At 62.7% G+C, this 21,904-nt stretch overlaps 2 protein-coding genes across 8 annotated transcripts in view; one reads left to right on the forward strand and one right to left on the reverse strand.

The window, feature by feature from the left end:
• Positions 1–21,904, reverse strand: part of IFT140 (intraflagellar transport 140) — a 56,931-nt gene that overhangs the window by 9,543 nt on the left and 25,484 nt on the right. For 5 of the 7 annotated variants that reach the window (XM_061400716.1, XM_061400714.1, XM_061400712.1 and 2 more), the window contains exons 15-22: positions 21,711–21,828; positions 20,818–20,948; positions 20,299–20,449; positions 19,477–19,608; positions 17,491–17,690; positions 865–1,042; positions 450–640; positions 85–180 (exon numbers count right to left, since the gene is read on the reverse strand). In XM_061400716.1, the coding sequence (XP_061256700.1) occupies positions 85–180; positions 450–640; positions 865–1,042; positions 17,491–17,690; positions 19,477–19,608; positions 20,299–20,449; positions 20,818–20,948; positions 21,711–21,828 (1,197 nt within the window). Of the gene's footprint in view, positions 1–84; positions 181–449; positions 641–864; positions 1,043–17,490; positions 17,691–19,476; positions 19,609–20,294; positions 20,450–20,817; positions 20,949–21,710; positions 21,829–21,904 lie in introns of all 7 variants that reach the window. The other 2 variants (XM_061400717.1, XM_061400711.1) reach the window with 2 other exon arrangements.
• Positions 2,073–15,934, forward strand: TMEM204 (transmembrane protein 204). Its single transcript, XM_061400762.1, has 3 exons — positions 2,073–4,216; positions 8,050–8,205; positions 15,296–15,934. The coding sequence occupies exons 1-3, from the start codon at positions 3,937–3,939 to the stop codon at positions 15,538–15,540; spliced, it is 681 nt and encodes a 226-aa protein (XP_061256746.1). The 5' UTR covers positions 2,073–3,936; the 3' UTR covers positions 15,541–15,934.

A 21,904-nucleotide genomic window follows, 5' to 3' on the forward strand; every position in this document is an offset into this window, starting at 1 on the left:
CTGGGGTCCAGCCTGGAGGGGCTGGGACGCTCCATGCCGTCGCACAGAAGGCTCCGGCGGGAGGCCCCGCGGGCTAGCACTCACTTGTCCTTCATCTTGTTGACGTACAGCCCCAGAGCCTGCAGGTCCTCCACCAGCATCCGCGGCACCTCGAAGCGGTGTGTGTCCGACTTCTCGTAGCTGCGGGAGCAGAGACGGCGTCACTCACCCCTGCCCAGGTTCAGCCCTGAGGACCCGAGGACGGATGGCACCTCGCTTCCCGCCTGCAGCTCTGCGGCCGTGCTCCCGACTGCGGGCCCCACCAGCACACCGTCCGGTGGGGGCCCAGGCCCATGCACACAGCTGGCCGAGCCCGGCTCTCCCCCTAGAGCCACAGGGCTCGGGCATCCCCTGCAGCGGTGCTGGCCCGGCCCCTCCCCGGAGAAACTCAGACACTTGGGGCGGCTCACTAGCTGAGGGCCGGGCTGCAGTCCCCGCTGGCCTCCAGGTGCCGGGCGTAGTTGTAGTAGGTGGTGCGCAGGTGCGTGCGGTCGTGGCGCTCGGCCACCTCGATGGCCCTCTGCCACTGGCCTGAGGCCTGCAGCAGGCGGTTGAGGAGGTCGTAGCGCCCACAGCTCCTGTAGAGCTGCTCTGCGTCCTCCTGCGGGAACAGGGGGTGCGGGCGGCCAGCCTGTCAGCCGGAGTCTCACGCCCCCATCACCGAGGGCTGATGGATCCCGTCAGAACCGGGGCTGTCCACTCCCTCACCCCACCCCTCGTTATGGCCTCAGCTTGCCCGAGGGGTTTTCTGCTCCCTGTGAGCCAATGACCCAGATAAGCCCGCACGGGCAGGAAATGGGCCCGCGTGAGGGGCGTGCCACTCACCAGCATGCCCAACTGCACGGCCAGCATGGCCACCCTGGCCTCCGGCTCCGGCTCCCGCTGGGCCTCGCGCAGCGCTCGGGCCCCCCGGGCGTGGCCCATGTGCCCCAGGCACACCCTGGCCACGTCCAGCCGCTGAGTCTTCACGCACATGCGTGCCATGTTCTCCCAGACGGCCTGGCTGTGGTGGACGACACGGGGCTTGGTGAGCGGCCGCCCCCCGTGCCAGGTAACGCAGGGACCTGGCCAGGCACACGGTCCCCAAGGAGGAGGCCACGTGCGAGCCCCACAGCTTCACCCACAGAGCGGCCCAGCAAGCTGGGGCCCACGGGCCCTCCCGAGGAGGACGCGATGACAGCCCTGTAGCCCGGTCCGCAGCTGGGACCCTGCCCCTCACCCAGGCTCCCCTCTGCCACCCTCTCACGAAGACTAGGGGTGTCCTGCACAGGCTGCCAGCCCCGCCGTGCCCCTCAGAGCACACCCAGCCCCCCACAACCAGCACCTCCATCCCAGGCTGGGCTCCTAGTGGCCCAGCGTCCTCCCACAGAGCCCCTGGGTCGGTGGGGGACTGGGGGATGAGGGAAGGTGGTGAAGGTCTCTGGGGCCGGCCTGCAGAGCTGCCCTCTGACCCCCCGGTACAGGCTCGGGGCGGGGGTCTTCCTCTTTCGGAGATTTCTGGTATCTCTCTCCCTCCCACCCCAGCAGGTCGGGCCTCCCCAAGAAACGAGAAATGAGGCTGATGGGAGGGAGGGTGCTCCATGCCCAGAAGACCCCACGGCCCTGAGGAGCACAGATCAGTAACTCCTGGGACGTGAGCAGCTGGTGGGCCTACCCCACCACCAAGCCGGGCTGGGAAAAGCCCGTGGGAAGTGCCATCCCAGCATGCTGGCCACTCTGACGGGTCCGCACACCCAACGGACAGGCCACATGGACACCCACCCAATGCCCGTCTGACAGTGCAAACTCCCTGCTGCCCGGGCCCGCGTGTGGACTGTACCCTCAACATAAGGGGCAGACAGGCTCCCAGCAGCCGACTCTCCGATAAGCCCAGGCCCCGCAAAAGTTCCTGGGACCCGCCGAGGCCCCTCCTCCTGGGCTGCCCTGTGGAGACCCCGGTGGATGGGGCCATGGTGGACGACAGCTTCACGGCTGCCCAGCGGCACACATGGCATTGCACTTCTGCCATGCGTCCCTGCTCTAAGGTTATGCTCCTGTGAGTCCGTGCGCAGGAGCAGGGAGGCCCGGGGGTGCTGAGGGCCCTGCTCGCGGGGGGCAGTGCTCGAAGGACGAGGGGACCCTCAGAGGGCGAGGTCACTCCTGACTCAGGTCTGCTCCTAGGCCAGCCCCCAGCCCCGTCCCAGCTGTCCCCTCCGCCCGAGGCTGGGGGCTGGGAAGGCGCCGGCCCGCTGGCCCACAGGAGCCCAGGCGGGTGACCTGGCCTGCGCCTGCCCAGCCCGGGAAGACAGAGCAAGGACTGCTATTCCTGAAACCACTGCCTGCTGTCCAGCAGAAGAGAGCACGTGAAGACTGGCTCAGGAAGAGCGATGTAAGTAAGGAGCGAAGGCAACGCTCTGCTGCCAGAGGTTGTCGGGAAAACCTCCTTCTGAGGTGAGTGACTGCACCGTGTGTGCAGCGACCCCAGCCCGCGGGCCCCTTGGAGGGGCACCCCTCCGCAGGGTCTTCTGAGCTGATGGTGTGAGGAAGATGTAGGACTGCCAGCATCTCCCAGACACGGCATGGCCGGTGGAGCAGAGGTCAGCCTCGCCTCTGGCCCCGGAAGGAGGAAAGTGGTGAGAACTCAGTGAGTACGTCTGCTGTGAGCCCTGATGGGAAAAACCCAGAAGAGGTAAAAATCTGCTGGGAGTTGACGGCCCCTGCCTCTCAGGAATGTAAACTTGGCCCCTGCAAGGCGGACCCAGAGTGGGCGGGGCCTTCGGGGGCTGACCCGGCCCGCTGGGAGTCAGCACGGGAAGGTGGGCCGGGTGAGGGTCTGAGAGCCCAGCAGGCTGACGGTTTACGGGGTGCAGGACAGGGCGCCCCCCGTGGGACCGGCAGACCGCTTGGGCCTGTCAGTGTTGGCAGCAGACGCGGCCCGGACCTCACTCGGGCTTTGCTGGGTGCTCAGCTCACCCACAACCCTCTTCTGCACACGGACGACGGCCTGCTCTGGGAGGGGGGTCTCCGAGTGTGGGTGAGGGTCTTGGCTGGGAGGGGGGGCGTCCGGGGCCCCCAGCACACCAGCCTGTCTGTGGTGCGCACCCATGTGCGAGGGGAGCAGTTGATGGCGGGGGGACGCCCTGTGCCCAGAGTGGACGATTGGCCCCCACCCACGCCACCCGCCAGGGCCAGACAGACAGCGGCCCGAGGGTGGCGGGAGGGCGCGCGTAACTCCCAGGGAAGGTGGGGTGCGGGGGAGGGTCGCGGAGGCCTCCCGAAGAGGCCCCTGCCTTTCCCATCAGGAAACACATCCTGTGGGCGTCTGGCCGCTATTTGTTGCAGTTGGCTACGCCCTCCGGCTCTCCAAAAACAGCCTCAAAAACAACCATTTCCTCCCTGCCAGAGACGGGGAAGACGCAGGCGCGAGGCACACTCACACACACACGCGCCTCCTCTGCCGTCTGCTCTCCAGGCCCAGCTGCTCCGCAGCAGAGGCGCCGGCAGGGGCTCAGACCCGCCGCCCGCTGCTCGCTGCTCCCCGCCGCCGGCTCTGCGCCCGCCCCACGCTGGTCCCCAGAGTGGCCGGCCCCGTGCTCTCCCGCCTTGCCTGCCTGTGGTTTTCTGCTCGCCGCGGCCTCCGCCCCCTAGGAAGACGGCGCACTCAGGACTCGGGGCTCTCGCTGCTGCCCCTGTGTGCCCCCCGGGATGGGAGGCCCTGGCCTCAGCGCAGGCCTGGCGCTGCTCCAGGTGCAGGAGGCCGGGTAAGGGGCCCGCGAGGCGGGCGCCCCCGCACCTGCCGCCTGGGCCTTCCCGCCGCCGCCGAGCATGAGTGGGGATGTCCTCTAGCCAGCCCCGCTGACACGCTGACCAACCGCGGCTGGGACTCTCTCCACGACGCGAGACGCCACCGCGGCCGCGATGACCGTCAGGAAAGTTGTGGCCACGGCCGTGCTGGTGGCCCTGGTCTCTCTCGTCCTCAACAACGCGGCGGCCTTCACTCCCAACTGGGTGTACCAGACGCTGGAGGATGGCCGGAGGCGCAGCGTGGGGCTCTGGTGGGCCTGCTGGCTGGCGGAGCGGCCCCGGGGGGTGCCCGGCTCGGGGGCCAGGCCGGGGCCAGCCGACGTGCGCGACTGCGAGGCTCTGGGCTGGGGCTCCGAGGCAGCCGGCTTCCAGGAGTCGCGAGGCACCGTCAAACGTAAGTGGGCTTGTGTCACTGCCTCCTTTAGAGTGGCTGGCCGTGCGTGGGGCACGCCGGCAGAGAGGAGCTCCTGGGGACCCGGGTGCCAGGCTCCATGTCCAACCTGCCCTGGCCCTTTTGGGACAGAATTCTTCCAGTGCAGGAGGGCGCTTTTCTCTGCCATTATGCATAGCTGGGGGACGGATACAGTAATCGAAGCAAGGAAAGCACGTTTTTCCTGGTGGAAAATAAAGATTGCTAATGAGTGAAATAAACAAGGAGCATAAAACATGCGGCTGGGTTGGACTTCGTTCCACAGTCGTCAGGGTCCTTCGGGCTGTGGGCAGAGCTGAGGGAGACCCTCGGGGGGCTGGCTGGAGGTGGGTGACCCAGGAGAGACTGGCAGACTGAGGCCTGTGGAGGGCGGGGAGGAGCCCAGGGCCCTGGCTGCCCTTACTGCCCCCAGCGGTCCTGTCTGGTTGGTCACGTCCGGCACGGGGTCTGGAAGGTGGGAACTTGACTTTGAAAGCAGGATTGGGTTTGAGCATTTGCGAGGGAAGGTCCAGGCACATGAAGACGCCTGACACCAAGTGTGCGGACCCCGGGTTCCCGGCGGCCGACGGGAAAGGCCGCCACCCGGGCTGGGGACAGCCCGTGACAGCTGCGGACGGGCCCCGACGCACAGACCTCCTCCCCCTTCTGAAGGCAACTCTCTTCCTGGGAGAATGCAGCTCCAGCAGGGCTTTGGCCGGCACAGGCCTGACTGCCCCCAGCCGGCTGGGCCCCCGGAACTGGGCCCTGCTGGGCCCCCTTGGGAGCTGGCTGGAGGCTGTTGTCTCCACTTGGCAGGCAGAGATGGAGGCTGCGGGAGGTGCAGGGTCCCCACGAGCCCCTGAGGGGACGCCTCCCCGTCTCTGCAAGTAGAGCCCTCACTGCACAGCCGGGGGGGTGTCCCATGGGGAGGGGCCTGCCTGCCAGCCCCCCGCCCTTCATAAGCAGTGGGCCACAGCCTCCCTTAATGTGGGCAGAGCCTGGAGGAGTTGGCCTGTCCCATGAGCTCTCAGACCAGGGCCTGCGGGACGCTGGCAGGTCCTCTGAACTTGGGGATCCGGGACCTGCCGGTCGGGGGGGGTCCCCTCTGGGTTCTGGATCTGTGCTGAGGGGCAGTGAGAGTCAGTGACCAGGGCTCCAGCGTGGGCTTGGTGCAGGCCACGCCTCCCCGACCCCCAGGGGCCCTGTGCTCTCCTACAGGCTCCCCTGCCTCCCAGGGCTCAGGCCGCCTGCCACAGCCCCTAACACCACCACGCAGGTGCCCGCTCCAGGCACCCCCAGCCGCCCCCTTGCTAAGCCAGGCCGCAGCCTGCTCTGAACCCCCACGGCTGCCCCGCCCTGAGTCCTGAGCAGCCGCTCGGCTGCCCTCACGCGCTGTCCTAGCTGGCCGCCGCCTGAGAGGCCCCTCAACAGCTCTTAGAACGCCCTCCTCCACTACTGGGCACTTGCAGCAGCCGGCCCTTAACGACACCCTGAGCATCAGATATTTTCCCCAAAGAAGGGGGCAGTCAGTGTAGCTGCTGACGCGTGAGCTGCCACCAGGAAGAGGCGCTGACACCCTTCTCAGCAGCTCCCTGTGACAGAGCGCTGCCGCCCTGAGGCCCCAGAGGCAGGGGCTTCTGGTGTTTTTCTGGGCCTGTCCCCGCCAATCCAATCAGCAGCTCCCAGCAAAACCCCAGCCCAGGCTTTGCCCGATGGTCCAGCCTCCTGCTGAGCCAGGAACAGGAGAAGGGGGCAGCCTTGACTGTGATATCATCTCCGTGCGGACACCCTGGGCCCTGTGCCACTCCATCCAGAGCCAGGCTGACCTGGAGGTCCCAGACTCCACATAGGTGCCGAGGGCAGCCCTTGGGGAACAGCAGCCACCCTCCCGCTGGCTCTGTGCCCGCGTCCTGGCAATGCCTGCGAACCCCAGCCAGAGCTGCTAGGCGCGTGGGGCCAACTCTGCCATCCCCCGAGGGGCAAGCTTCGGTCAGGGTGTCCCGAGTGCTGGGTCAGGCCCCCAGCCACCCCCGTCACGTCGGTCCCGTCCTAGAGCACAGGGCCCCTCCCTACGTCGCTGGCCGAGCACGTGCTGCGGCCCTGACTTTCAATACTGATCAGGCGGGGGTGTGTGGGGGGGAATCGGTCTTGCTTTCCGATCCCCGTTCTCTCTGCCGCTTTCCATCTCTCCATGTGTTGGACACTCTATCAGGCCCTGACACAATCCTGTCCTTTCCCTGAACCAGAGGGGACATGAATAAACGCATGTCCGGTCTCAAGCTTCACTTTCACGGCTCCTCCAAACCCAGAGCCACTGCCCAGGCTGCGCGCGCAGCAACTGTGAAGACTTGCCAAACGCCTGGGCTCAGAGGACGCCGGCGGGACTCGTCCACCCGGGTGGCTGGGGGTGGCGAGGCCGAGGGGCGAGTCCGCGCCTCAGTCCCCTCGGCCCCCGCTGACTCAGGAGGCCCTGCTCACGCCGGGGCGGGGGGAGGCTCAGGGCCTCGCTGCGCCGGGACCCGCACCCTGCAGCATGGATGCTCCCGGCACGGCCGGCCAGTCTGCGCGCGTCTGAGGCTGAGCCCCGGGACCAGAAGGACTTTCCTGGGTTCAGGTGGACCCCACACTCGTGCTCTGAGCATCCATCACCCTCGACAGCCCTTGTCTCCACCTCTACCTCCAAACTCGTGATCTCTTAGAGTAGCAGAGCCTTCCCGTAGGATAAAGTTGTTTGAAGGGTAAACGTGGTTGGAAAGTCCAGGTGAAAAGGCAGGAAGAGCGCGATGAGCAGCCTCCCCGGGAAAGCCGGTGAGTGGCCGAGCCCCGTGCTGACCGGGGACCCATGTGGCCTCCCGCTCCTGTGTGCGGTCAGGGGACCCAGGAAGCCCTCGTGAGCAGCCAGGAGGGTTCCCACAGATCACGAGATCTGCTGCCCTGCCGCCCCGTGTGGGGAGGCCAGGGACCTGAGCCTGCGTTGGGACTTCGGGCTCCCGGGGCCTGCCCTGAGCTCTCCGGCTCCTCGCTTTAAAGGTCAGGGTTCCCAGAGACCGCAGCCACATCCTGTGGTTGCTCTGATGACTACAGAACCCAGGACAGTGAGGCAGGGACCCAAGAGCTGCAGGCTAGAGCGTCAGGCAGAGGAGCCATCTGTCTGTCCGTCTGTCCATCCACCTGTCTGGGAGTGCTTCTAGGCCCTCGGTGCTGAGCACCAGTCCACCCACTCACCCCCAGGGCTGCTCTCATGTCTGTCCAGAGCCTGGGGTGCCCGCAGCCCTGAGCAGCCGCATGGCACAGGCCTGGGACCTGGGAAGGGCGAGACTCCTCGAGCTCTGCAAGGCAGGAGAGGGGCTGGGGGCAAGCCTCCCGAGGCCCCCGGGCAGGAGGAGTGATCCTCTGGTGGGAAGCGGCATAGCTGACCACACACGCTAAAGGAGAACGCTGCTGGCCCACAGCGCCCTGCACCCAAGGCCCCAGCGCAGGGGGCTTTTACACCCTGGAAGGACCACAGGGAAGGCGCAGACTTCACAGCTGAGGGCTCTGCCATCTAGCACGCGGGTGGGACGGTATCTCCCGATGGGCCTCTCGACACCCCCCAGCCCCCTCCTCTATGGTCCGAGCCCCGGGCTGCCCCATATGCACGTCCTGTGGGTCTCGTTCAGGGTCTGGGGTCCAGGGTGCAGGTGGGTGGGGGCTGGGGAGGGGGTTATGAGACTCAGGGAGACAGAGGGAGGAGCCCCAGGTGGGCAGGGAGCCCGGCCTAAGCAGCCTGGCCAGTGCCAACCGCGCTGACCGCTGCTCCCCTCCCTCCTGCCCCGCAGTGCAGTTTGACATGATGCGAGCCTGCAACCTGGTTGCCACGGCGGCACTGGCGGCCGGCCAGCTCACCTTCGTGTTGGGGCTGACGGGCCTGCCCCTCCTGTCGCCCGATGCCCAGTGCTGGGAGGAGGCCATGGCTGCCGCATTCCAGTTGGCGAGTAAGTACTCGGTGAGGCGGCAGGTCAGCTGTGGCTTCTAAAGTCACAGCAGCCCCCGCAGCTCACCCTTCCGCCCCACCCGTCACTGTAGGCAGCAGCCAGACAGAAATACATACGGTGTGGGGGTGGGGGCTGCAGTGCAATCTGAGAGGTTAGTGTCTGTCTGCCCGAGGCCTCCGGGCCCTTCCCGCCATCTAAGGCGAGGTGCCCACACTAGACACTCGGGTGACTCGCTTGGCTTTTCAAAGTCTCCGGCACCTGCTGTTTCTTTGCCTCTCTGCAGCCCGGGTGGCAGGCGGCCTGGGTTCACGCTCCTCCCGCGAGGCTGCCACAGCCTGCCATGGCCATGTGGGCACGTGGACAGAGGCGGGTGCCCTTCTGAGCCCCGCGTTCTTCCTGGCTAACAGTCAGCAGGCAGGGAGTTCTGGGCACGCATGTGGTTCCCAGCTGGCCATCTATAGGCTTGAGGTTGGGCTCGGCTGGGGTCAGACGAGCGTGGTTGGGGCGACGCTGGGGAAAGGGGTAAGGCCGCAGGCCCTCAGTGAACAGTCCAGAAGCCACCTTGCTCTGGGGATGATGCAGGTGGGGCAGGGCCTGGCCACTGCCAGCGTCCGAGGACAACAACAGCGGCCCTACAGGTGATGAATGGGCCTGGCGAGGGAGGCTGTACAATGGCCAGGAAGCCCCGAAGCCGCCCACCTGTGTGCCCCAGGAGTAGGGGTGGGGGGGACGTCTGTGCTGAGGTCCCCCCACCCCGCCCCCCGCCTGTCTTGCTGGCCCAGGTTTAACCATCATGGGACCCTGGGCTTTCAGGTTCCTGCTGCCCATGGGGAAGGGCAGGTGGGTGGCCGACAGGACAGGGGGGCCAGGCATCCGGCTCGGGGGAAAAGCAGCGCCCAGCGGTGAGGCTGCAGCCCAGCCCTGTTGGGGGACAGGAAGTGTGAGTGAATCACGGGGGACGATGGATCCCGGCCCCCTCCCCACTTCCTGGAGAAGCGCAGTTTCCAGAACGCGGCTGACAGCTGGCAGCACTCATGCTGGGAAGTGCCGGGTGGGACTCGGAAACAGGCCCTATTCACAGGGCGGCGCAGCCCTCGCCGGTCACTTCCCTGGGGCCAGGCAGCCCGGGGCGCCACGAGGCCCAGGAGGGCGCACAGTAGGCGTCAGGAGAACAGGGCTGCGTCCGCCCCTGCGGTCACCCGCGAACCGGGCAAAGCCACCGGGGTGACGCCCACCCTGCCCAGGGCGATTCTGGGGCCTGGGACCGCCGCCCCCCTCCCTCCTCCAGGACTGTTCCACGGGCTGCCCTGCTGAGCTCGGTGCTGTGGTTCCGCGCCTTGCTGAGACCTCCCTTCCCCCACGAGGGGTCATCTGGAATTTCATCCCTTCAGGAAGGAAGTGGGAGATTCTGAAAATGTGATTGGAAAAGCTGGATTAAAGACACATTCGAGTGGTGTTAAAGGAATACCAGTAACAGCTCTTGACTCAGAAAGGGACTCCTCCCTGCAGGAGGACCTAGTGTGACACTGCCCCTCGGAAGAAATGTCCCTGACACACTTACTTGGAGTTACTGGAAAACGTATTGTGGGTTTGGTGTTAAACCTGACATCTTACTTCCTGCAAACTCTTGTTTCAGAACAAAACTGTATTGTTTCCAAGTAACACACAAAAAAATCGAAGCGGGGGAGCCCTCCCCCATTAACTAAAACCACACTGTCCTGCAGCGATGGGCATGGGGGGCGCGCACTGCCCTCCTGGGCATCCCCAGGCCAGCACCGCCCCTGGGAGGCAGGACCAGGCTCTGCCCAAACCCGTCAGGCCAGCAGAGGCCGATGGAAAAAGCCAGGAGCCCGCAGGGCACCTGCAGCCCTCCCGCGGTCCGGTCTGTGGCCCTGCCTCCGCAGGCCAGCTCCCCGTCACGGTCCCTGCCCCCGCCCCGCGTCCGACTGTCACCCCCCGCGGGGCTGCTGTGCCCAGAGAGGAAATGCACTTGGCCCTGTTTAGACTGTTTCATTGACAAACAGTACAGAGCACAGCGCTGGGGCTTTCTTCTATCACGCGGCTAATTTTAGAGTTAGGTTTTTTCCTGTGCTCTGGTCTGTTTTAAACAGTCAGAGAGAGACTGAAGGGCGCCAGGATATCCTGTCCCAGGAGGGGGAAATGCCTGCTGGTACCTGTTATGCAAGGGAACCTTGAGTCCCCACTGCAGGGCCAGAGGGTGGGCGGGGGAGAGAAGGTGCTCGTGGAAGCGGGGGAGCGTGGCTCCCTGGGAGGCAGGAGCACGGGGATCCACCAGAGAGCAACACCCCAGCAGGAGGCGCCTGTGGCTCTCCCGGTGGTCCCACAGCTGCTTTGGGCACTGGTCCCCTGGGCACAGGATGCCCGGCCTGCTCCCCCTCGATCAGGGATGCAAGTCCAAGAGACCCCGTCTCAGACGCCAGGGAGGACCCCAGGAGAGAGCGACCGCCAGCGATTTCGCCTGCTGTGCTCTACTGCACTCAGGCCACACGAGAGGGTTTCCGATTCTTTACAGAATCTTCCAAGTGTGATTTTCATTTACCCTAAAGTTGAAAAAACTCCTCGCCGTCCCTTAGTCCAGCCCCACGCATGAGTTGAACATCCCTGTGTGAAAGTGCTGTGCATGGGGGCGGGGGGAGCAGGCGCCACGTGGCAGCCATCTGCCAATGCCGCCTGGCCGGCCCCTCCTCAGACACGAGCCCTTCAGACCCCGCAGGGGTCGAGAGCAGCATTTTACGCAGACCGTGTGGGCTTCATGTCTGCTGGGCTCCTCTCTCCACTTCTGCAAATCCTGAGATTTTTTTTTGTTGTTGAAAAACTTACCAACACGCTAAGGGCTGCTTACCCTACACCTGAGGAGGAGGCTGACTTTACTGTCACCAAAGCTCAGCCGGGTGACACGTGGTGGCTGCCCTGGCATCTGAGCTGGAAGGGACCTCCTTGCACCAGCGGACCCCTTTCTGTGCTGTCCGAGCGCCTGGCTCAGGCCGGACGGCTCGCTTTCCTGTCTCCTGCCCCGCTGCTCCTGTGACCGTGTCCTTTCCCAGACTCTCCCGGGTTGGCGGGGGTGGGGGGGCAGCACCTGTCCACACCCTCTGCTGCCCACGGCGCTGGAAGCCCGCCTGTGGCTGAGCCTCAGGGCCCCACATGCGGGGCCTCAGCTGGTGCTGCCCGTGGCCCGTGGCAGGCGCTCGTGGAAGTTCAGGGCTCAGCCCCACAGTTTCCATCCGCACCTCCGCGTGGGCTGGATGGCCACTCCGGAGGATGCCTGTGACAGCTGGCGGAGCCCAAGGAAGCCCACAGGAAGGAAGAGAGGAGAGGGTGCCTGAACCATGCTGCCCCAGCCACAGGCCCACAGGAAGGGGCTGTTTGCTTTGGAACATAAGCTCGTGAGGACGGAATCAATTCCACGTGGGTTTACTGCAACTCTCCCCTTAGACTCGCTTCCCTGACATCACGGAAAAGGCTCCGGAGACGCTCAGGAGCAGGGGGCCCTCAACCCGGGCTGAGAGAGACGGATGGCCTGGCTTCAGAACCTCGTCAAAGTAAAAGGCCAGTTTGCTTTCAGGAGGATCTGCACGTGGCCTGTGCAGCAGCTGCCAACTCTTTATGTCCCTGTGGCTTTCCACTGCCCACACGTGGTGCATCGCGGTCCTTGCCGCAACCAAGTCTGCTCAGCCACACTGCCCCTGCTGGCCGAGGGCGGACGCGGATGAGTGCCGTCCTGCTGGAAACCCACCCACACAGCTCACTCCGGAGCGGCAGAGAACGCTGCTCAAGACGGCAGAGAACGCTGCTCAAGACAAAGCGCAAGAGAGGCGAGGCTCAGCCTGCTCTGGTCACTGACAAGCGTCCCTCTGAGAGACTGTGCTCACCTGGCCCCCACCTCTTGCAGCTATGTGTGCAGAGCTGTCTATTCACATGCCAGTTCACACTGCTTTCTTCTGGTAACATAAGAACATCTCGCGTGTACTTGCACAGAAGTGATAAGCTGAGTAAAATGGCTACAGAGTAACCACCTGTCCTGCTGCTGCTAAGTCGCTTCAGTCGTGTCGGACTCTGTGCGACCCCACAGACGACAGCCCACCAGGCTCCCCCGTCCCTGGGATTCTCCAGGCAAAAACACTGGAGTGGGTTGCCATTTCCTTCTCCAATGCAGGAAAGTGAAAAGTGAAAGTGAAGTCGCTCAGACGTCTCCGACTCTTAGTGACCCCATGGACTGTGGCCCACCAGGCTCCTCCGTCCATGGGATTTTCCAGGCAAGACTGCTGGTGTGGGGTGCCATTGCCTTCTCCGACCACCTGTCCTATTTCCCTCCAAAACAGAGGATGTGCTCTTCAGCGCCCTCTCAGCGCTGGAGACTCCCAGGGTCCTGCTATCAAGACGCCCAGCCCCTCATCCTAAATGCTGCGTGGTGGGCGCCGCACCTTGGGGGGGCCTGGATCAAGGGGTGGTGATGCCCAGCTGTGTGCTGAGGGGCCAGGACAGGAGGACCGGAGGCAGCCTGCCCCCAGCTGATGGACACAGGGCGCAGCACCAGGAAAGTGGGGGAGGGCAGCGTACACGAGGCCTGGTCAAGTCCCTAGGGCGGTAGACGCTAGCGGGGACGACATGTGTCCTCTATGGCCTCCGCGGGGCAACTGTGCAGCTGTGGGGATTCACGTCCCCAGAGCTGTGACGCGCTCCAGGAGGCACCCGTTAGTGGAAGAAGGAAAGGTTAGCTGCACTTCCAGAACCTTCTAAACGTCCTCTTGTGAACCTTACATAGACAGGGCTCAGGAGACACGCATGTGCTGCTGAAGACACACGCGTGACACTGGGAAGCCTGTGTTCCCTGCCCCGGCCTGTCGGTGGTTGCTGCCCATCAGCTGAGCCCGTCTGATGCAAGCACTGGAGCTGGGCACCCGCGGCCCGCACCCAGCGCTCTGTGTCTGATGACCGCGTTTCAGACGCTGCTGGCTTGGGTCACAGTCATGTTTCCTGCGATCTGTGACAAGCAGGGTCTTACTCAGGCGTGTCCTGGGAGTGGGTCTCGGGTCCCCGGGCCATGTGTACACTCCATCAGCATGCCCTGCCCTGGTCTCAGCCAGGGCCTGTCCAGGTCGGGGTCTCATGACTCACAAGCCTCCACTTATGAATTCAAGGTCCTCTGTCCATCAGTGACGCAAAGCCACCCACGTCGGACTGGCCCAGTGCTTTGGCCCGCGCCCTGGGGATGGGCACCACCACATAACAGATCCTGTGTAACACGTACAAACCAGATGAAGCTTCCCTAAGACGGGGCAACAGGCTCTGAGCACCGTGGAGGGAGGGGCCGGGGGAGTCCTCCGCTCTGCTCCCCCTCCCCCGACTCGGCTGGCGTGCTGACTTGCCCCCCACCCCATCCCCCGCTCTCTGAGTCCTGTTGACAGAAGGCCCAACAAGCGCCCAGACACTGTGACAAGGAGGGGATGCAGAGCGCTTCCGCCTTTGTTTCACAGAACACAGGCCCGAACCCCTCCCGTCATGAACGCAGAACAGGCCGCACGAGACAGCGGGCGCGGCCGTCTGTCCTGGTGGGCACAGAAGCGCCCAGGATTTCTTGCTGCCAGTGTGCATGACCAACAGAACCCGTTATTTCTAACAGAAAGGGAGCATGGACAAGCGTCAGGCGTAACAAGATCCACCAAATACCATGGAGAATGAGCACAGGGCTTGGTCAGCGCCACTGCAGCCGAGCACGTGACCGACGCAGCACAGACACTTGAGCCAGACTTTCTGGAAGGCGCAGGGAAGGCGAGACCATAACGCTTGTGCTTCGAGAAAAGCTCGGCCTGCGCCCGACACCCAGTCAGGATGTGGCTATTAGAACTCAGCGCGGGCACCACTGCGACGGCCCTCCGCCCCGGGGCCACCCCGGCTCGTGCATGGCCTGGTTTCCCAAGGAAAGTGGGCGGCGGGGGGGGTCTGGCAGGAGCAGAGTGCGGATGTCACGGCACAGGGACTCGGAGGGCTCGGCTGGCCAGGGCCCAGGGCAGGGGCCGAGACGGTCTGGGAAGGGTGGGGAGTCCCATCTGGACACTCCAGGTCCCTGAGGGCCTTTGTTCTCATCAGGCACGTTAGAAACAGGTTCCTTAGAAACAGACTCAGCCTGGTCGGCACAGCAGAGGGGTTGCCAGGGCCGCCCGGTTGGGGGCTGATGACCCAGGGCTGGGAGGAGGGGCGGGCTCCGGACAGCTTCCTGCGCAGGACCACTGCCTCTACCCCTATCCTAGCCACCAGGGCTTCCGGCCCAGACTCAGACCTGAACTCTCCCCAGCGCCAGTGCCTGTTGGCTTAGCCCACAGACCCTGGGTGTAAAATCCCAGTCTTCTTATCGTAGGAACCAAAAGATAAGTCTGTGGAGCCCTGAGAGACTGAACCACGTCTCTCAGTGATGACGGGCCTACACGAACAGCTGACAGAGGGGAGCGAGGCCACACAGGGCGCTGTGCACAGTCCTGGACGCCCACCCCCGGGGCCCGGCATCATTTGAAGAGAGACAGGGATGAGGGGGACGGGACGGGGTGGGCATGCTCTAGGACCACCTGCAGCTGCTCAGAGGGCAGAGGAGACGCCTGGAGCCCAGCTCCCAGGCCCCCTGCCTGCTCGGTGTGCCAGGAATAAGAGAACTCTTAAGGATGGGAATTCAACTAAGTCACACACCGGTCTGAGCTCTTCCAGGTACAACATAGGAAACATGTGTTTTCCTTCACTTTGAATGAATAAGGCATTTACAGGCCTGGAGGACCTCACGTGGAGTCCCTGCTGGGCTGTTTGGGGTGAGGAAGCAGGTGTCAGCGTCCCCTCTGCTGGTGGGGGGGGCGGCCGAGACCAGACACCTTCCAGGGCTCAGGACCCACCTGAGCCCCAAGACTGGGCCTGGCTGGGACAGACGCCCCACCAGACCCACGGGCCCCGTTGAACACAGCCGACCCCGAGGCAGGGAGTGGGGCGGGGCTGGGCTCCTGGCCCACAGGACAGGGTTGGCGGAGGAGGCCGGGCGGGGAGTGGGGCCCTCCAGCGGCTGCCTCACCCTGGACTTCGTCTGCAGGTTTTGTCCTGGTCATCGGGCTGGTAACGTTCTACCGCATCGGGCCCTACACCAGCCTGTCCTGGTCATGCTACCTGAACATCGGTGCCTGCCTGCTGGCCACCCTGGCCGCCGCCATGCTCATCTGGAACGTCCTGCACCGGCGGGAGGACTGCACAGCCCCTCGCGTGATCGTCATCAGCCGCTCCCTGACCGCACGCTTTCGCCGCGGGCTGGACAACGACTATGTGGAGTCGCCGTGCTGAGGGTGAACCCCTCCACCCCAGGACCGTCTGGGAAGCAGGGCACTGCTGTCCACTCGAGCACACACACCACACGCACTGACCACGTTATCCACGGACACGGGGCTTGACCACGTGGCACCCGCGCCCTCCCCCGCGGCCTGCGTCACGCTCCTGCACGGCCTTGCACTCTGCCCTGGCCCACGTTAATTTATTCAGCATTTGCTGAGAGGGGCGTCCTGGGTCCTAACTACTCTGATAAAACAGAACACGGGGAGAGTTTGTGAAATGCACGGACCTCCCTCCAGGGACTCAGAATTCACAGTCAGATGGTCACGGCTTTACGACAGCATTGTGTAAATGAGATCCATTTACTCCTGATTATCCTTCTAAGTTAAAATAAAATGCCAACCTCTCACCATGGCTTAAAGCTTGTGTTTTATCTGCTACACTGCCACGTGGTGAAGAATCGGGCCAGTCCTGTAGTTTTGTAGGCTGACCGTCAGAGAAGGTGCCAGGCAGCGTGGCTGGGGGTCACTCATGCCTCACTCACGCCTCCACTCACAAGTCCCCGTCCCTACGGATCCTGAGCTCTGGCTGCATGATAGCACGTCCAGGTTGGCAAGTAAGAGAGACATCTATTGGCTTCAAACAATTCAGAGGTTGCTTTGCTTCTTCCCCTAGCAGAGTCTTCAATGCACCGAGCCGGGACCCCGCCACTGGTGGCTTCAGGCCTCCGTCCCAGCCCCAGCTTGGCGCCAACAGCCCCGGACCCAGCAGTTGGGCTGGAGCCCCGACTCCCCGCGCTGAGCACCAGCAGCTCAGGGGTTCACACCAGCAAGCACCCTCAGGCCGGCGGCTACCCGCCCACATCTGTGAGGCCCGCGGGTGCTGCGCCCCCTGGCGGCGGGAAGCGCTGCTGGTATCGTGCGGCCCAGGAAGCCAGGCGGGGGCGGGGAGGCATCTGTGCTAAGTCCTCTGCTGCCTCCCCACAGGGCCGGCCCTCTAAGAATGCTAAGAAAGGTTTAGCTTGGCTGCCGCACCCTTCCCCACAATGAGCGGTGACCAGCCTGGGGCTCAAAGGCCATGCTGCCCCAGGAATTTCTTTAGTCAGAGGGAGGGATGGGTCGCTTTGTTGCTTTAGGTAAATACAAAGCAAGGGAGGACAGCTTCAAAGCACACCTAGCCTGACAGAGTGTCAGCGCAGCTCGGGCCGGGGGCACACTCGGGGGCCGCCCCTCCTCTCCAGCAGCTCAGGGTCCAGCCTTGGCAGCGTTCCACACACGACGACGACACACTGCAGCGGCCCAGTGGTCATGTGTGGTCTGTGGTGGAGCGTCTATCAAACCGCAAGTGCCGCCAGCCACTCTGCACTCCCCGACCAAGGGCCTCTCGCCCACCCAGGGGATGTGGGGAAAAGACTCTCTGCTCTAGACCACGATGACCAGAGTCTGACCCGGTTACAGACCCGTCTCTGCAGACAGGATGGGCGGGGCGCTTAACTCCTGTCCTCTCCCTCCACCTGACTTCCATCCTTCAACAGTTTTTCTACCCTTTGTGATTAAACTGTCAGATGCTCTTGAGAAGCTCCCCCAGGAACAGAGAAAAAGTCGCTTATACACAACCCTTGACGGACAACTTCTCTTGGAGCGATTTTAATTGCATTTTGCCTGCCGTTTTGAGGGTTTACTATCAAAACCTTTTCTGGGTGGTGCAATTATTCCCAGAGAGACAGGTACTATAAATATTTAGTGACAGCAGAATTTTCGACTAGGAAGTGTACAGACAGTAAAATAAATCCAAACAACTGAATCGCAGCCCCTGAGGCTCTGAGCACCGAGTCCAGCCGGATGCCATTCGCGTCCCGGTTTCCACCAGCATCTCCTTGAACCCGTGAGACACCACACACACCAAGCAGACTCAGCGACGGTGACCGCCCCCACCGCCCCCTGCCCCCCGCGAGCGGCCCCTCACCTCTTGATGAGCTTGATGGACCTGAAGGCCTCATCCATGTCCCCGATGGTCAGGAAAAAGCTGAAGTTGATCATGGCGTCCCGCGTGGGCTTGTCGCAGTCCTCCAGCCCTACGAAGTCCCGCAGGGGCCTCCTGCCCACTGCCTGGGGGATGCACTGGGACCCGGAGTCCAGCTGGTCCTCCAGATTAGCTTCTCCTGGCTGGATGACAAAGGGTGCAGTCTATCTGTGGGTCCCCGTGAAGCCAGTGCATGCCCCGGGCCTCTCCCCAGGGGACCCTCTGCACAGACCCCACATTTAGCAATGCTCTTGGCAAAAGCATCACACGGCTGCAAGCCCTCGAAGGGACCAGAGCACGGGGCTCCAGCTTCAGAGTGTGGGTGATGCAGGCGTCGGCATGCAGGGACCTGCGGCTGAGGCAGTGACATCAGCGGCTCTACAGCCATGAACATGTGAAAACCCCACCCACGGGCTGCCTGTAAACTTCCTAGAAAGAGCTTCCTGTCGCGTCTGACCGTGTGCCCGTGCACGAGGTGCTATAAGCACGTGCAGCACCACTGCCTCCTGGTCCATTCCCACGTCTGGCTACAAGAGGGATACTTGCTAACACAGAAAACACAGAGCTCATGTTGAGGCCTGATTTTAAGTCACCTTAAACTAAAAGCCAAAAAAAAAAGAGAAAAAATCCAAGAAAAAGCCTGCACACTTCAGTTCTTCTGACAGGACAGTGACGAAACAAGTGAAGAAGCAAAGCAGCAGGAAGCACAGAGCTGGGGGAGGGGGAGCGGCAGAACTCAGGGGAGCCACTCAGGTGGCACCCCACGTCCACAGGACCAAGGCAGAGTAACGGGCTGCAGCCTGCACAGGCCCCTCAGTGCAGGGGGCTGTGGGCGCCCGGCTGAGAACAGGTGGCTCAGCTGGTGTTTCAGCTGGGCTGGAAGCTCTGCCGTCCATCACAGACGTGCCCACCCCTGATCAGCACTGACCTCAGGGCCAAGGATGCCGATTTCAGGCCTAGGCGGGACCATGGGGATGCAGAGACCATGTCCCAGGGATGGCAAATAACTCATCTAAAATGGCTGGGGCAAGTGCTGACAATGACCCCATTTGACCAGAAATTTAAACACATGTGAGTACGTAACGGGGCGTCCCTGTTGGCTCAACTGGTAAAGAGTCTGACTGCAATGCAGGAGACCCAGGTTTGATCCCTGGGTCGATCCCCTGGAGGAAGGGACAGTGTATGTGACGCACACATGCAGGCTACAGACGGAACCTCTCCCTAGCTGTCCCCAGTGGCACCTCTGGGGGCTGCAACCATGGAGATTTGTATCACCTCTGGTCTTTATTTTCTCATTTGCAGTTCCTGAATTTCCTACAGTGAATATGGGAATAGTCAGCCGATAAGTCATGTCCAACTCTTGTGACCCCGTGAACTGCAGCCTGTGAGGCTCCTCTGTGCATGGAATTCTCCAGGCAAGAATACTGGAGTGGGTTGCCATTTCCTTCTGTAGGGGATCTTCCCCACCCAGGATTGAACCCTGGTCTCCCGCACTGCAGTGAGACTGTTTACTGGCTGAGCTTCCCTGGTGGCTCAGCTGGTAAACAATCCGCCTGCAATGCAGGAGACCTGGGTTCAATCCTGGGTGGGGAAGATCTCCTGGAAAAGGGAATGGCTAGCCAGTATTCTGGCCTAGAGAAAAGTCAGACACAACTGAGCAAATATAGGAATAGAAACTTCTAAAAAAGCAGCTAGACTTTTTTAAAAAAAAGACAGAAAGGTGGAAGGGCCCAGTGCTTTTGGGGGAGCCAGGAGGGATACCCTTCAGTGGAGCTGCTGCCCACCTGCCCGCCCTCGACCTTCCCCACACAGACGGCAACCTTGGATCTGCTGGGATCTCAGGGGACAGCTCAGGGCACATGCTTTGTGTAATGAGAGCCCCCGGGGAGGAGGAGGGCCCGAGGATATGGCCGCGCCCGCAGGGCCCACCTTTCTCGTGAAGTAGTAGTGGGGCACCTGGATCCCCAGGAGCGTCTGGAAGGCAGGGGGACGGGGGAAGCTGTCCTGCAACAGGAAGCCGTGCTCTTCTGAGACGAAGAAGGACAGGACCACCACGTCTGCCTGCGGAGGGACGTGTCCTGTCTCAGTTCGATAGCAACTTTCCTGGTTCTTGTCTCACCCCACTTGTCCGACATTGCCAGGAAGTTTACATAAAACACAGAGAATGTAGAGCAGCCGACAGGCTGGCTCTCACATAACCCCACTCTCCCTGCCAAGGACCCTACACACAACCCCTGTAGAACAAGGTAGGTCACGCATGCAAGAGGGTCAAGAGGGCTTTGTATGGGATCATTGGGTGTCCTGTAAAATAGGACACTGGAAAGCGGTGGAGTCTGGGCCCAATGAGGGGATGGGGCTCGGAGTCACTGGCGTTGGAGTGTTGGGGAGGAAGACCCTGCAGAGAGGGGAGGAGGGTGGTGAGAGGGGAGGGCAGTGACCGAGGCTGGGGGCCCACTGATTGGGGAATGACTGAGGGGACCTTCGTAACCGGACCCACAGGACGCGCCCAGATCAAGGGAGACTCTGATCCCCAAGAGAAAATGGCACGTGACAGAGGGTGGGGCCAGCTCTCGATGGCGACCCAGAGGGGAGAGGTGTCCACTGACGTCCTGGGGGTGGAGACTGGCTCCCCGGAACCCGTTCCCTACGACTTCCCCAGGGACCACGTTGGGAAGACAGAGCCTGCCCTGCCTGCTGTCCAAACACACAGGTGACCGCGCGAGGGGCGAGGGGCGAGGGGCCCGCACTGGCCTCGGCCAGCGCGTTCCTGTCCGCGGGCTGTGGTGGGGCGCCGGGCACCTCGCGCATGGCTTCGCACACGAACAGCCGGGGCTCGCTCTGATCCCAGAAGTGGCTGACGGGCACGAGGTCTGTCAGCCTCTCATCCTCCAGGGCCTGGCTCCTGAAAAAGAAAGAGAACCGCATGCGCGGTACACCAAGGCCCTGAGAAAGACCGGCAGGGACGCTGATGGCCCTCTGTACCCCGAGACCTGGGGCTGCCCGTGGGCACTCGCGTTGCAGCCCTTTTGGAAGCTCAAGTTCCTGGCCCATGACTCCAGAACCTCAGAACCGAGGAGTCAGATTAGACTCAAATCCCTGCGACGGCCCAGGGGAGCGGGCTTCTGTTTCACCTCTGGTCCCCATTGCTCATGATCACTGAGCTCTTCCAAGTATGAAGAAAACTTAGCAACAAACTGGCTCAAAGCCAACAAGTAACTGAGCATTTTCAACATCTTTTTTCAACAAAGTCCTCCCAAACCACAGGCTTACTTCTTTGTCTCCTGCCCATTAATGGACAATGTCTCTCTCTGATCTATCTGTCCTGTCTTGAGGTCGAGGATGGTCACTGTGTCCATATCCACGTCGTAGAAGCAGATTTTTGAATCAGGGCTATTGTCAGCCTAGGAAGAGATAGCCGGAGCTCAGTGTGCCTGCCCACTGATGTTCCACACGTTTGGGAGAGGTGCCAAGGTCCAGACCGTGTAATTCCAATGTCAGCCTATGTTCATCCCACTGAAACGGCTGTGGGTTTACTCTTTTCTAGTTTCAGCCGATCCCCCGTAGTGGCTGGGCCCACTGCTGCCCTCCAGCCCTGCTTCTCTCCTCCCAGCTCTCACCAGGGTTGTAAAAATTTACTTGAGTCTGCTCATCCACAGGGGTGGCGTCGAGTCCCCCATTTAACACATCAGTTTGTGTTTACGGTACCCAGCAAAGTGTGTGGTACACACGGCAGCGAACAACCCACTCGAGTGAATGAGGGAATGAGAGTGAATGAATCAGTGAGTCAGTGAATGAGTTAGTGAGTGAAGGGATGAGCGTGTGAATGAGTGAATGACAGAGGAGCACATGAACAGACACTGATGGCGGGAAGGCACCAGCCCCTCTAGAACCAACACCCCTGCCACCTGGCTCCTTCACACCCACTCTCAAACCAAGAGGCTCCAGGTCCTCCCACACCAGTCACCCCTGCTGCCCAGAGACCTTAGTCTGATGATGCAAAGAGGCAGAAGGGAAGAGGTGAGGGTCTCTGCAAGAACCACTGCTTCTGATGACACAGGGAGTGAAGTGAAGGAAGGTAGGGAGGTGGAGGGAGCCCAGGGGGTGGAGGGGGCGCCAGGGCTGCAGGGGGGCAGGCAGGTGGGGCAGCGCACGTAGGGACCCACCTTGCTGAGGAGGAGACTGATCTTGCTGCCGCTGGCATTGCATCTGAGTGAGGTCAGGCCCCCCACGCCTGGGACCAGCTCGGCCAGGCTCTTGCAGCCGCAGTGCACCTTGGCCTCTCTGCAGGGAGGGAGGTGGTCTCAGTGGCCCCGCTGGGACGGCAGGCGAGCCCTTCCCCTTGGGCCTGGAACCTGGG

The sequence above is a fragment of the Bos javanicus genome, chromosome 25 (genome assembly GCF_032452875.1).
Source record: "Bos javanicus breed banteng chromosome 25, ARS-OSU_banteng_1.0, whole genome shotgun sequence".
NCBI lineage: Eukaryota > Metazoa > Chordata > Mammalia > Artiodactyla > Bovidae > Bos > Bos javanicus.

What these genes read in the sequence shown, in the direction of transcription:
- TMEM204 (XM_061400762.1), top strand. Translation starts at nt 3,937, where the DNA reads ATGACCGTCAGGAAAGTTGTGGCCACGGCCGTGCTGGTGGCCCTGGTC. An exon ending in GTCGCGAGGCACCGTCAAAC is followed by an intron (nt 4,217 to 8,049) that starts GTAAGTGGGCTT and finishes CCTGCCCCGCAG; the next exon opens with TGCAGTTTGACATGATGCGA. An exon ending in TGCCGCATTCCAGTTGGCGA is followed by an intron (nt 8,206 to 15,295) that starts GTAAGTACTCGG and finishes CTTCGTCTGCAG; the next exon opens with GTTTTGTCCTGGTCATCGGG.